General features: G+C 37.5%; 1 protein-coding gene across 2 annotated transcripts in view; it reads right to left on the minus strand.

The window, feature by feature from the left end:
- Positions 1 to 13,423, minus strand: part of CHD1 (chromodomain helicase DNA binding protein 1) — a 91,343-nt gene that overhangs the window by 47,741 nt on the left and 30,179 nt on the right. For both annotated transcript variants that reach the window (XM_053566638.1, XM_053566637.1), the window contains exons 3-11: positions 9,276 to 9,477; positions 8,216 to 8,335; positions 7,236 to 7,300; positions 5,135 to 5,281; positions 4,723 to 4,994; positions 3,795 to 4,020; positions 2,770 to 2,870; positions 2,397 to 2,575; positions 1,104 to 1,231 (exon numbers count right to left, since the gene is read on the minus strand). In XM_053566638.1, the coding sequence (XP_053422613.1) occupies positions 1,104 to 1,231; positions 2,397 to 2,575; positions 2,770 to 2,870; positions 3,795 to 4,020; positions 4,723 to 4,994; positions 5,135 to 5,281; positions 7,236 to 7,300; positions 8,216 to 8,335; positions 9,276 to 9,477 (1,440 nt within the window). The remainder of the gene's footprint in view (positions 1 to 1,103; positions 1,232 to 2,396; positions 2,576 to 2,769; positions 2,871 to 3,794; positions 4,021 to 4,722; positions 4,995 to 5,134; positions 5,282 to 7,235; positions 7,301 to 8,215; positions 8,336 to 9,275; positions 9,478 to 13,423) is intronic.

Raw genomic sequence — 13,423 nt, forward strand, 5'->3', positions numbered from 1 at the left:
CTTTAACTATATGAGTTATCTCAAGAGCCTTGGCCTCTACCTCTGAGATTCTTTCTTCTGCATGGTCTAATCTGTTTTTGATATTTTCTATTGCATCTTTAAGTTCCCTAATGGACTGCTTCAGTTCCTTCAGCTCTGCTATATCCTTTCCATATTCTTCATATTGTTCATATCTTATTTGATTATCTTTGGACTTCCTTTTGGTTATTTTCCACCTCATCAGTAGTTTCCTTCATTGTTTCTATCATTTCGTTCATTGTTTTCATCTGTATTCTGAATTCCTTTTCTGTCATTTCTAACATTTATAGGTGAAATCCTCTGCAGTAGCTACCTCATGGTCCCTTGGTGGGGTTGCTCTGGACTAGTTTTTCATGTTGCCAAGATTTTTCTGCTGATTCTTCCTCGTAAGTATTTTCTTTTATCTGTTTCCTTGCCCTACTTTTCCTTTCACTTCCTCTTGCTCTTTAAGTTACTAGGCCTCTGGACTAGGGTTTTGATGAGTCAGCTGTCAGCGAGATTAGTCCGAACGAACACACGCAACCACTTGCTTGTTTTCCACTGTTTTTGTCCTCATGAGGTCCAGAAGTCTCTCGCTGGCCCCCCGTGTCCTCAAAGGGATGTTTCAGATCCCATAAGCCAGAGATGCCTAGAGTCTTCTCTCCCCAGTTTCACTGTGCCCAGTTGCAAGAAAGCTGTTATTTGGCTGCTGTCTTGCTCCTCCCCCCACTACATATACTGTTAAGAGTAGACAGTGGGCCCCAGCAGATAGTGAAAAAATGTAGAGGATTAAAGGGGTATTAGATATAACTAGGAAACATAAGAAATATTCAGGAACTGTGGGAACAGGCATGTATACACATTCTGATTTTAAGTTGAATAGAATAATAATTTAAGAACTGCAACAATCGAACAAGTTAAAGTCAAACTCTCCTGAATTCTCTTCTTCCTGTGTGGTATTGCTTATACAAACTAGGAAATACAAAGATCAGCATATAAAATGCCAAAGGGGCTCATACTTTAAGTTAACAGCAATTTTTTTCTGAATACTGTATTTGTAAAATTCTTCTCTCTCAAATTAAATAGATGATTCAAAATATACTTACTTGCACCAAGAGTGAGCAAGCCAGTTCAAACCATTTAGTTGATAGTCTCTTAATTCTAAACCCTCATGTCCTCCAATATAGGATGGTTGCTTCTTCAAGGCTACAAACCTTGGCCTTTGTTTTAATACCTTTAGTAGAAATAAATGTTAACATGCAGAATTACTAAACAAAAGAAATTATACAAAAAGATGAAAATTGCAGTGTTTCCTATAAATTCTGAAATTTCATCTAAAATCACCAAGCTTAGAGATTCCATGACTTAAAATATGTCTAAGGATTCAAAGAATAACTTTCAAATCCTCTAACAAGAATGCACTGCGTAATTAGTAAACTATTTTTGCCCTCTTCTTTTAAAATAAAAATTAAGTTCCTACCAAAATACGTGGGTCTCACTCATTTCACAAAGGCTATGTTAAATTTTTTCATAACCATTGCTCCATTCCTGAGCTAGAAATAAACCATAGAACTGACTTAATTTCCCATTCAATTTCTGATTTCTAAATTGCCATTATGAAGAATTTAATTAAATCTTGTAATAAGAAAACAAATTCTAGGCTCAGTGCCTGTAGCTCAGCAGCTACACTTCCAGCCACATACACTGGAACTGGTGGGTTCGAATCCAGCCCGGGCCTGCCAAACAACGACAACTACAACAAAAAAATAGCCTGGCATTGTGGCAGGCACCTGTAGTCCCAGCTACTTGGGAAGCTGAGGCAAGAGAATCACTTACACTCGAGAGTTTGAGATTACTGTGAGCTATGATGCTACAGCACTCTACAGCTTGAGACTCTCCTCTCCAAAAAAAAAAAGAAAGAAAGAAAAGAACACAAATTCTAGTAGAACACAGACCTTAAAGCTATTATAAGTACTTGAGATACACTATGAAGTCTCTAGAAGTATTGTGCAAGGTAATCACGGATACTCTGTATGGCTCTGTCCTCTTCTTCCCCACCTTCAAAGGGAATATCTGCTACCTTTTAAACTAAGCATATGTCTAGTTTCCAAGTAATTTTCCCTATCTGGTCTCCACACCTACTCCTTACAACTACCACTATCACTACCACTTTCAGACATTTTTATCATCTTCTAACATAGTGCCACTCACCAAGGACAATGCCACCTTTCAGATTAAATAGCAATTACAGGAACCGCAATTCCTACAAGTCCTTCCAACCAAGAAGCATTCTCCCTTACTCTATTTGAAATCAGGACCATTATTATCCTATTTAGGCTTGTAATATTCACAATGCATAGATACATTTTTAATAACTAAAAATATCAAACAATACTCACTTTGCAATCTTTAAAAGGAGTGGTTTTTGATTGGTTCCTGCTAAAATACTCATCAATGCATGCCTGAAACTTTTTGGAAATGAGAGCTCCGTCTTCCCAGCTACATTCTGAGTATGGAAGGCCCTGCCACTTACAGTAATAATCAGGATAACCAGCTGCTGACTTTTGATTGGAATGAGCTGTGAAATAAATCAGGTATTTATTTTTACATTTAATCTGAGACAATTCTTGGTAAAAGCTACAAAAATTAGTCATCTAATTTACAATAATCTCAAGCAATGGAATTTGATGTGTAAACAATAAATGTATGACTTTTTCAGATGATTTAAAGCATGAAGATACAAAAGTTTAATGAGAATCAATTATTACTAACCAATGATACGTTCCACTATTTGATACTGTTTATGTAGATCATCTGTAAGTTCTTGCTGGCAATTATAATACTCCACATCTTCTGGAGAAGCATTTTTCAACCTGAAAAATTATTAATCCAGGCTTCAAACTCTCCCATAATTAACCCATTCCCCCTGGCTGGGTGCCTGTAGCTCAAGCAGCTAAGGCATCAGCCACATACACCCGAGCTAGCAGGTTCAAATCCAGCCCGGGCCTGCCAAACACCAATGACAACTACAACCCAAAAAATAGCCAGGTGCTGTGGCAGGCGCCTGTAGTCCCAGCTACTTGGGAGGCTGAGACAAGAGAATCGCTTAAGCCCAGGAGTTGGAGGTTGCTGTGAGCTGTGATGCCACAGCACTATTGAAGCTCTGTCTCAAAAAAAATTAACCCATTCCCCCAATCACTGTCTGTAACACAAAATCTCCCATTTCGTCCTTTTCATGTGGGCCACGTTTGAACAATGAAGAACTTGAAACAGAAATAAAGCACCATTAATTTTTAACTTTAAGAATGTGTAACATATGAGACACATTCTATGTGGCTGTTTTCAAAAAGAGGTTTAGATATGGCTGCCCCTTAGAGTTTTACCTTGAGATGGAAACCATTCATCCCCCCAGTATCTGCTAAGGATTGTGAAGATACTAAAATCCACAGAGGCTCAAGCCCTTTACATAAAAAGGCACAATATTTGCATATAACCTATGCCTATCCTTCCATATACTTTAATCTCCAGATACACCTATAATACATAATACAATACAAATGCTACCTACAGAAGTAGCTGACACATTGCTTCTGAATTTATTTTTGGATTACTCCTCCCAAATATTTCCAATTAGTAGTTGGTTGAATTTAAGGACGCAGAACCAGCAGAGACAGAAGAACAACTATACTATAAAGCCTACAGTTGTTTTAGGCCATCATTTAATTCTCAATTATGTATTCTTCATTAACAAAAAAGCTTAGACTACTAAAAAAAAGTATGACACAGAGCATATTTACCATCTTTTTGTTTCCTGATCTTTTTTCTTATAATTATCCAATTTTTTCATTCCCCTAACATTCTGCTGCTTAAGAGTTTCTTCTGTTTCCCAAGTGTTATGAATGTGGGACCATCCTTTCCACTTAATTAGATACTGGGTCTCTCCAGGCTCCTTGTCTTTATCAAACCCTGCATTCGGGTCGCCGTCTGCCTCCACTGCATAGATGGTTGTAGTAGCACCGGTAGCTGAGGGCAGAACACGAGACCTTCATGTAACTCTTCTGTAGGACTATTTCAACCCAAAATTTTAGGAATAGGAATACTAAAATACAGACTCTATTAAATAAGCAAGTAATAAGTCAAGTATCTGGGAAACAAGACAGAGACTTATAGGAATTTATATTTCACACAGATAAAAGAAACTCAGAATTTTAAAATTGAAGAATTATCTACCTCACTTAATAAGTGTAGTATTAAAATTAGGAAAAAAAAAATCAAGGCCAAAAGACAGAAATACACCTGAGATCAGACACTAATTTATAAAAACCTATAAGTAGAAGATTGATAACTGGAAATTAAAATAATTTAAAATTACCCTGAAAAACTACATGCCAAGATTACCTAGAAATAATTTACATATTTAAGATGAAAGGAAAAAAATTTCAAAACTCCATTTGTGAAACTGAAAGTCCCTAACAACAGCTCCTGTTTAGCAGCAGCAAACCCAAGTGAGTCAGACACCTGACAACACCTAACACGACAGCATTCTGTGGGCATCTTCTCCAAAGAACTCACTCAACCTAGGCAAAGTGTATTTTTCTAAGAAATAAGTAAAATAGAATTAAAATTGACCTTCTTACTTTTAAAACTGAAAAATCTCCAAGAAATTATTTACCTTTATAAATATGTATTATCTAAATAACCAAACAATGTGTTTTTAAAAAATACCTGCTCTTCTGCCAATCCTACAGTCCATAAACTTCTCTATGGTTTCAAACTCCTCCTCCTCCGGCTGAGGAACATCCTCCCCGCAGACTTCCAGCAGGTCATCAGAGTCTGTCTTCAGCTCCTCGTCCTCCTTGTAGCTGACGTTGACGGTTGCCTGGCGACGAGAGCTCCTTTTATCATTATCATAATCCTCCTCATCATCATCATCCTCAGATGAATCGATCTGTCTCTTTTTTTGTCCAAGAACCTTCTTTCCATTTTTTGACTTAGATCTAGGGAAGGACAGAGGGGAAAAAACAAGTGTTTTCCAGAAATGTTAGCACAAAACAAGGTTTGAGAAATTATATACAAAACAATGAATGCCTTCCATAATCAACAATTTCCACCATCACAGAGACCATACTATACTCACCTGTTTTGAGGTTTTCTGCTTTTGACTTTGTTTTTTGGCTCATAATCAGATTCCGTCTCATCACAACTACTTTTATCTTGTTCTTCAGATTCTGAATCTGAACCAGACTGAGATGGAGATCCTGACCCAGACATCTGCCAATCTTCACTATAGATAAAAATTATAAAGTACTTTTATTTATACTTATATAGCAAATTTTGTCCCTAATAAAATGCAAAGATGATCAAATCTATATACTGCTTTTATTCACATTAAAAGATAGTGTCTGTAGAGTAAGACAAATACTGGAAAATATTCATAGATTTTTCTCATAACTCTGAAATTTGTTAATTTATACCTTAGTGAACAGCAAATAAATGACATTTTATTCTCATTATGGATGAAAATACATTATGCTAAGTTAAGAGTCATAGGGTTTAATTCTAAAAATCTTAATTATACTTGCCCTTAAAAATAGAATTCTAATTCTTCCGTTTTAATTTTATAGAGGCTATGATTTTTTAAAAACGTCTTTTATGGCTGGCATGCCTATAATCCTAGCACTCTGGGAAGCCAACACAGGTAGAATGCTTGAGCTCAGGAGTTCAAGACCAGCCCCAGCAAGAGGGAGGCCCCATCTATACCAAAAACAGAAAAACTAGCCTGGTGGTGTGGCAGGTGACTATAGTCCAGCCACTCAGAAGGCTGAGGGGCAAGAGAATCGCTTGAGCCCTGTAGTTTGAGGTTGCTATGAGCTACTATACCATGGCACTCAACCCAGGTGACAGAGATTCTGTCTCAAAAAAAATAAAAATAAAAACAAAAAACCTCAAACCCACTGCTTTTAAAATAGTACATGTTCATTAAGAAAAGCTTAAAATATGGTATAGAAAAATGTATTAAAAACATGACACAGTAAGATTCACAGAAGATAAACCAGATGACTCCACATACATCCATTTACACGAGTACCAGAGAGTAAAATATGGTCTACAGCAGGGCTCACCATGTAACCCAGCACTCTGGGAGGCCAACGCTTGAAGTCAGAAGTTTGAAACCAGCCTGGCCAAGAGCGAGACCCCCTTTCTACCAAAAGTAGAAAAAATTAAGCCAGGTGTGGTGGCAGGAACCTGTAGCTCCAGCTACTGGGGAGGCTGAGGCAGGATGATTACTTGAGCCCAGGAGTTAGAAGTTACTGTGATCTATGAGAACACCATTGCACTCTAGCCTGGGCAACAGTGAGAAGGAAATGGGAATGGGCATCAGAATGGGAATGGAAAGGGGAGATGAAGAAGTGGTGTGATAACATCACATGGTCACACACAAAAAAAAAAAAAAAAAAAAAAAAAAAAATTAAGGATTTAAGACTTAGCCTGTCATGGTGGCCCATGTCTGTAATCCCGCAATTTGGGAGGCTAGGACAATGGGACTGTTTGAGCCCTGGAGTTCAAGACCAGCCTAGGCAACATATCGACCTCATCTCTGCTGGACATGGTGGCTCACGCCTATAATCCCAGCACTTGGGAGACCAGGCAGGTGGATTCCCTGAGCTCACAGGTTGAAAACCAGCCTGAGCGAGAGCAAGACCCTGTCTCCAAAAATAGCCTGTAGTCCCAGCTACTTGGGAGGCTGAGGTAAAAGAATCACTTGAGCCCAAGAGTTTGAAGTTGCTGTGAGCTGTGATGCCACATACTCCACTGAGAGCGACAAAGTGGGTATCTGTCTCTTTACCTAACAATTGCAATCAGTGTAACTGGCTTATTGTACCCTCAATGAATCCCCAACAATAAAAAAAAAAAAAAAAATTATCTTTACAGAAAATTTAAAAACTGAGCCAGGCATGGTGGTATGAACCTGTAGCCCTCATTACTCAGGAGAAGGATCACTTAAGTCCAGGAGTGCACAGTTATAATGAGCTATACTCACACCACTGTACTCTGGCCTGGGTGACACAGTCAGTCTCTTAAAAAAAGAAAAAAAAATTAAAGATCTATGTTAATTTATAAAATGTCACAAACCAAGAATTTATAAGTCTACTTTCTACAGTTTTCATAAAGGAAGAAATACAAAATCAGTAGAATTATCCTGTTAAGAGTGTAGACAGTTTAACAAAATAACCTACTCTTTATGCTTTTTCCTCTTGACCTCACTTGATGTATCATCAGAATCTTCACTGCTAGAGGAATCCTGCAGAAAAAAATAAAGTCAGTATCATCCACTATCGATTAGAATTTAACCATAATATCAAACTTTTACTTGTTATATAATTTAACATTTGCTTTGTAACAGTTCCTATAAAGCCTTTCATCCAGTTTTACTTATATCATTAACTAGCTTAAAGTAATTAATATTTTTATTGCAAATTAAGATAGGTAGTAAAGGGCAGCACCTGTAGCTCAGTGGGTAGGGCTTTAGCCACATACACCAAGGGTTCGAGCCCGGCCTGGGCCTACCAAACGACTATGGCAACTACAACAACAACAAAAATAGCTGGGCATTGTAGTGGGTGCCTGTAGTACTTGGGAGGGTGAGGCAAGAGAATCGCTTAAGCCCAGGAGTTTGAGGTTGCTGTGTGATGCCACAGCACTCTACCAAGGGCGCGACATAGTAAGACTCTGTCTCAAAAAATAAATAAATAAATAAATAAATTAAAAGTTTGAGATTGCTGTAAGCTGTGATGCCACAGCACACTACTCAGAATGACATAGTGAGACTGTCTCCAAAAAAAAGAAAGAAAAATGCATATATATTTAAAGTTACAAATATATTTTAATGGTATAATATTTCTCTATCCAAAGATGTCTGTGTACATACATGTCTGACACATTTCATAATTATTTCCTTAGATTTCATGTTTAGTTTATTTATAGTTTTGCTGTGATGAACAAATGCACATAAATTTCCCACTAATTATTTTGGACTAATCCCTAAAAGCAAAATTATTAAATAACGAAATATCTAAATTTCAAGATGCTTAATACATGTATTTCAAGTACTTCCTATCTATTCTTTCAAAATACTTGTTTTCATAAACACCAGTTACACGAACAGTCACCATATTTACTCTCAGGTAAGGTAACAGCAGCACATACTGAGGCTCACCTCTTCTGAGCCACTGTTAGATGAGGCCTGTTGCTGCTGCTGCTGCTGCTGCTGCTGCTGCTGCTTCTTAAGCATTGCAGATCTCTGAACAGCCAGAATACTAGGGCTAGACTTCCAGAACTGCAACAGAAACATGAACCAGTAAAGAAGTAAAAGAGAACTGGGGAGAAGGTCAATTCATTGAAACACTTGTACTAACATTTCTCTGGCTCAAAATTATAAATTAAGACTACTTTTCCTACTCTTATGTAATATATTATAATGTAATTAAAGTAAAATGCTGAGCTTCAGCTGTATATAAAAAATGTATGATGTACTAAATTTCACAGCCCAAATCCATCAATATCCACTTGGTGGTAAGTGCATTATTTTCAAAAACAAAGTGATGACCTGCCATACTGCTCATTAGCACTTTATTTTACTGGTGTTTGGTAAAAGGAAAGAGCCAGGATATAATTCCCCTATGTCACAGCACACTGTTTTAGTTCAGTAGACTTTTTTTACAGTAAGATTTTCTCTCTTAAAGAATCTGTGTTGATTTATATTCTGGTTCAAGCATCTGATCTCATCATGCACTGGTAACACTGTACACGATCATGAAATATAGACCCATTTTGGTATGTACTGTGTAACAGTAGCTTATTTCAAACAGAACCCTTACCCTAATCTACCAACTATACTTGAGGAATCTGAGTTCTATTAAATCCTACTATTAGCAATAAAGAATCTTCTCCGAAGATCTTGGAAGCAGAGGCCATGCTCTATAAGGTTAGTAAGCAGATCTGGAGACTTTATGAAACTCAACTTCTGCCTAAGAGACCAAAAAAGTTTTACTTGTGTATTTCACCCTTGCTGCTTTATAGTCACATCTCTCTTCCACGTCAATTTAATCTACAGATACACAGCAACACATTTGAGAATCACCTAAAGTACATTTTAATGTCTAAAATGTTTTTTGTTTTTTCTAAAAGCTAGATTAAGAATGGTATAAACCAATCCTTTAAATTTTTCCAAGGTAATACAAAAAACTCCATCCAGCTTTCACTGGCTGTTTTATTACCTCAGCTCCATCAACTTTTGGCGGTTTTGCTTGCACTTTGTTTTCTCGGGAAGTGTCTGACTCAGACTCCGACTGACTGCCCGACTCAGACCCAGAGTCGGAGTCACTGCTACCTGACCGGCTACTGCTCCCATCACTACTGCTTCCAGAGCTCGAACCAGAGCCAGAGCCTGAAGCCGACCCCGAATCATCATCCGACTGGCTAGAATGTGAAAATAAATTTCAAACAAAAATCCATTACAAATTTAATCTTTCATAAAAGTCATCAGAAAGCCCCAAATTGTTAAATTTGTTTCATATTTCAACTCTGTGCCCAAATAGAAGTAAATTAATAGTTAATCCATAGTAATAAGACATATTTGATAGATTTAATACACTTCTAGCTAAAACAGAAGCATTAAGATTAACAAGCAAAATCTACCAAGTACAGGATTACTGGGCTAAAAATGTGGAAGAAGAGAAATTTAAGCCATGGTACCCACCTTTAAAGGGTTATGTAATTATAAAGCGAGAATTGTGTAGAGATTAAATGAGTTAAAAATTTTTATAGTAAGAAGTTGAAAAAATTTTCATACTTTCTGCTTATCTTCAAGAGTATGTATCAACGGTTCTATCATACTAGGAGAATAAGACTAAAATCAACAAATAGATAACCCGCAGAATGGGAGAAGATATTTGCCTGCTATACATCCAATAAAAAACTGATAACCACAATCTACAAAGAAGTCAAGCAAATCAATAAGAAAAGATCAAATAACTCCATTAAAAGTTGGGAAAGTGACATGAACAAATCTGTCTGACAGACAAATGGCCAACACCACATGAAAGAATGCTCAACACCTCTAATTCACAGGGAAATGCGAATCAAACCGCCTTTGAGATATCACCTAACCCCAGGGAGAAAGGCTACATGATAAAGTCCAAAACAACAAATGTTGGCATGGAACACAATGTTGTGGAGCAACAAGTTGGAGTTGCAAGCTACTCCAACCTCTATAGAAAGTAGTATGGAGATTCCTCAAAGAACTTAAAAGTATACCTACCATTTGATCCTGCAAATCTCTGTACTAGGTATTTATGCAAAGGAAAAAAAAAGGGCTCGGCATCTGTAGCTCAGCAGCTAGGGTGCCAGCCACATACACCGGAGCTGGTGGGTTGGAATCTGGTCTGGACCTGCTAAAACAACAATCGCAACTGCAACAAAAAAATGGTGGGGCATTGTGGCGGGTGCCTGTAGTCCCAGCTGCTTGGGGGCCCGAGGCAAGAGAATTGCTTAAGCCCAGGAGTTTGAGGTTGCTGTGAGCTGTGACACCACAGCACTCTACCGAGGGTGACAAAGTAAGAAACTGTCTCCAAAATAAAATAAAAATAAAAAAGACAATTAATGACATGGTGGGGCATGGGGGAAGGAGAGAACAGACAGAGAGAGAAGAAGGGTGGGGGTGAGGGAAAGGAGAAGAAAATTCTCACATAAATTGGATTTAATTTTGACCAAAGTACATTACTTGAACATTAATTTTTAATTCAACTTGTTAATATGTTGTTTAGGATACTGCATCCTCATTTGTAAGTGAAATATGTTTGTAATTTCCCTTTATATTTTTTCTGGGCGGCACCTGTGGCTCAGTGGGTAGGGTGCGGGCCCCATATACCAAGGGTAACAGGTTCAAACCCGGCCCTGGCCAAACTGCAACAAAAAAATAGCTGGGCATTGTGGCGGGCGCCTGTAGTCCCAGCTACTCGGGAGGCTGTGGCAGGAGAATCACCTAAGCCCAGGAGTTGGAGGTTGCTGTGAGCTGTGATGCCACTGCACTCTATAGACTCTAACTACATACATATATATATATATATATATATATATATACACACACACATATACATATATTTTTTCCAATTTTAATATCAGGTGTATCCAGATAAAATAGAATGATTTTGAAGTATTTCTTCTTTTTCTATTGTGTGTAAGATTTGGCATGATCTGTTTTTTGAAATTATCTGTTGTTTTTATTTATAAATATTAGTTGTGCATTTTTTGAGACTTTGGAAAAAAAAATAAGCAGTTAACTGATGACTCCATACTGAACCTCAGAGTCAAAGCATTCTATGATAGACATACTCTTATCTGACAATGCGAATGTTACTTTTTTTGCATTGTTATTACTGCTCAATATTTCATTGCAGCAATCGTCTGATTTCTTTTCTGAATGTATTTATCTTTGCTCTTTATGTGTTTTTTTGTTTCTAGTCCTTATTTTAAACATTGTTATTGTTATTAAATTTTAAGCCTTTTTAATTCTGTGAAGGCAAAAAGTGGAAACCAAATAAACACATGTACATGTATAGACAAAATTTAAAAAAATAATAAATAAAAACAAAGGAAAAAAAGACTGTTTTTGGACAGAGTTATACTCTGTTGCCCCTGAGTACATCGTCCTGGTCTCATCGTAGCTCACAGAAACCTCAAAATCTTGGGCTCAAATGATCCTCCTGCCTCAGCCTCCCTAGTAGCTGGGACTACAGGTACCTGACACCACACCCAGCTAGTTTCTCTACTTTTAGTAGAGATAGGTTCTCACTATTGTTCAGGCTGGTCTCCTGAGCTCAAGAAATCCACCCACCTCAGTCTCACAGAGTGCTGGGATTACAGGTGTGAACCACCATGCCTGGCCAAGACATTGCATAATAAAGACACATGCTCCAATGTTTATGGCAGCACACTTTACAATCACAAAGACATGCGTGGAAACAACCCAAGTGCCCATATTTCCTAACATCTACACATTTACATATGAAAGCAATTAACATTTCATTGAGAAACTGTTTTTTTTTTCCATTTTTAAATCATAGTTTAAGATAGCCTAGAAATAGTCTGGACTAAACAATTGATTTTGCAAATTATTATACCCCCCCCCCCAATCACTTGTTTACATGGTATTTACTTTTGAATTATTGAAATTGTAGATTTCTGGTTCATTAGATTTCTGGTTCACGTGGTGGAGTCAGCTTTTGATGTAACTCCGTCTGGTTTTATATGAAGGCACAGGTAGTGCAGCTAGTACGGGAATAGGAAAGCACTGTGTCCAGTCCTCTGTGATTTTCAAAAGTGCCACCAGATGGAGATGCTACTCTAAGAAAACAGACTGAAAACTTAAAAATAACTCTTTTTATTCCCAGATCAAGTACTTAACATACTTTCTACATGGAAATAGAAAAATAAAAGTTTGCAAAGAATTCTGATTCTACAAGTTAGGTACACAAATGCTTAAAAGTATGAACAAAGGCTGGGTACAATGGCTTATGCCTGTAGTCCTCCCACTGTGGGAGGCCAAGACAGGAGGACAGACTGAGGTCAGGAGTTCAAGATAAGACTGAACAAGAACAAGAACTCATCTCTATAAAACTTAGAAATAATAACCAGGTGTGGTGGCATGCACCTGTAATCCCAGCTACTTGAGAGGCTGAAATGGGAAGATCACTTGAACCCGTGAGCTATGATGATGCCACTGTACTTTATCCAGGGCTATAGAGCAAGACTCTGTTTCCAAAATAACAAAGATAATAGTAATAGTAATTATAAAGTATAAACCAGCATATCTATGTTTTGAAAAACTAATGGAATACAGATGGGACTGGAGAACTTTATGTGAAATGAAACAGGACAAGCACAGAAAGACAAATCTCCATGTCTTATACCTGGCCTTTGTTCATACTTTTAAGCATTTATGTACCTAACTTGTAGAATCGGAAGTCTTTGCAAACTTTTATTTTTCTGTTTCCATGTAGAAAGTATATTAAGTACTTGATAAGAGTTATTTTTATTTTTCAATCTGTTTTCTTAGAGTAGCATCTCCATCTGGTGGCACTTTTGAAAATCACAGACAGGACTGGACAAATGTGGGAGGAAAACATTAAAAACTGATCTCATGGAGTATACAGAGGTTACTGGAGAGGCTGGGGGAGACAAGTGAGGACAGTTAATAGATACAAATATGTATCTAGATGGATAGACTGAACAGTAGTCTTTAACAGCACAATGAAGTGACTATATTCAACAATAAGCTACAGTAGTAGTCCCTAACATTTTTTGGCACCAGGGACCGGTTTCATGGAAGACAATTTTTCCACAGACACGGGATGAAGAGGTAGGG

This window comes from Nycticebus coucang, chromosome 17, assembly GCF_027406575.1.
Source record: "Nycticebus coucang isolate mNycCou1 chromosome 17, mNycCou1.pri, whole genome shotgun sequence".
NCBI lineage: Eukaryota > Metazoa > Chordata > Mammalia > Primates > Lorisidae > Nycticebus > Nycticebus coucang.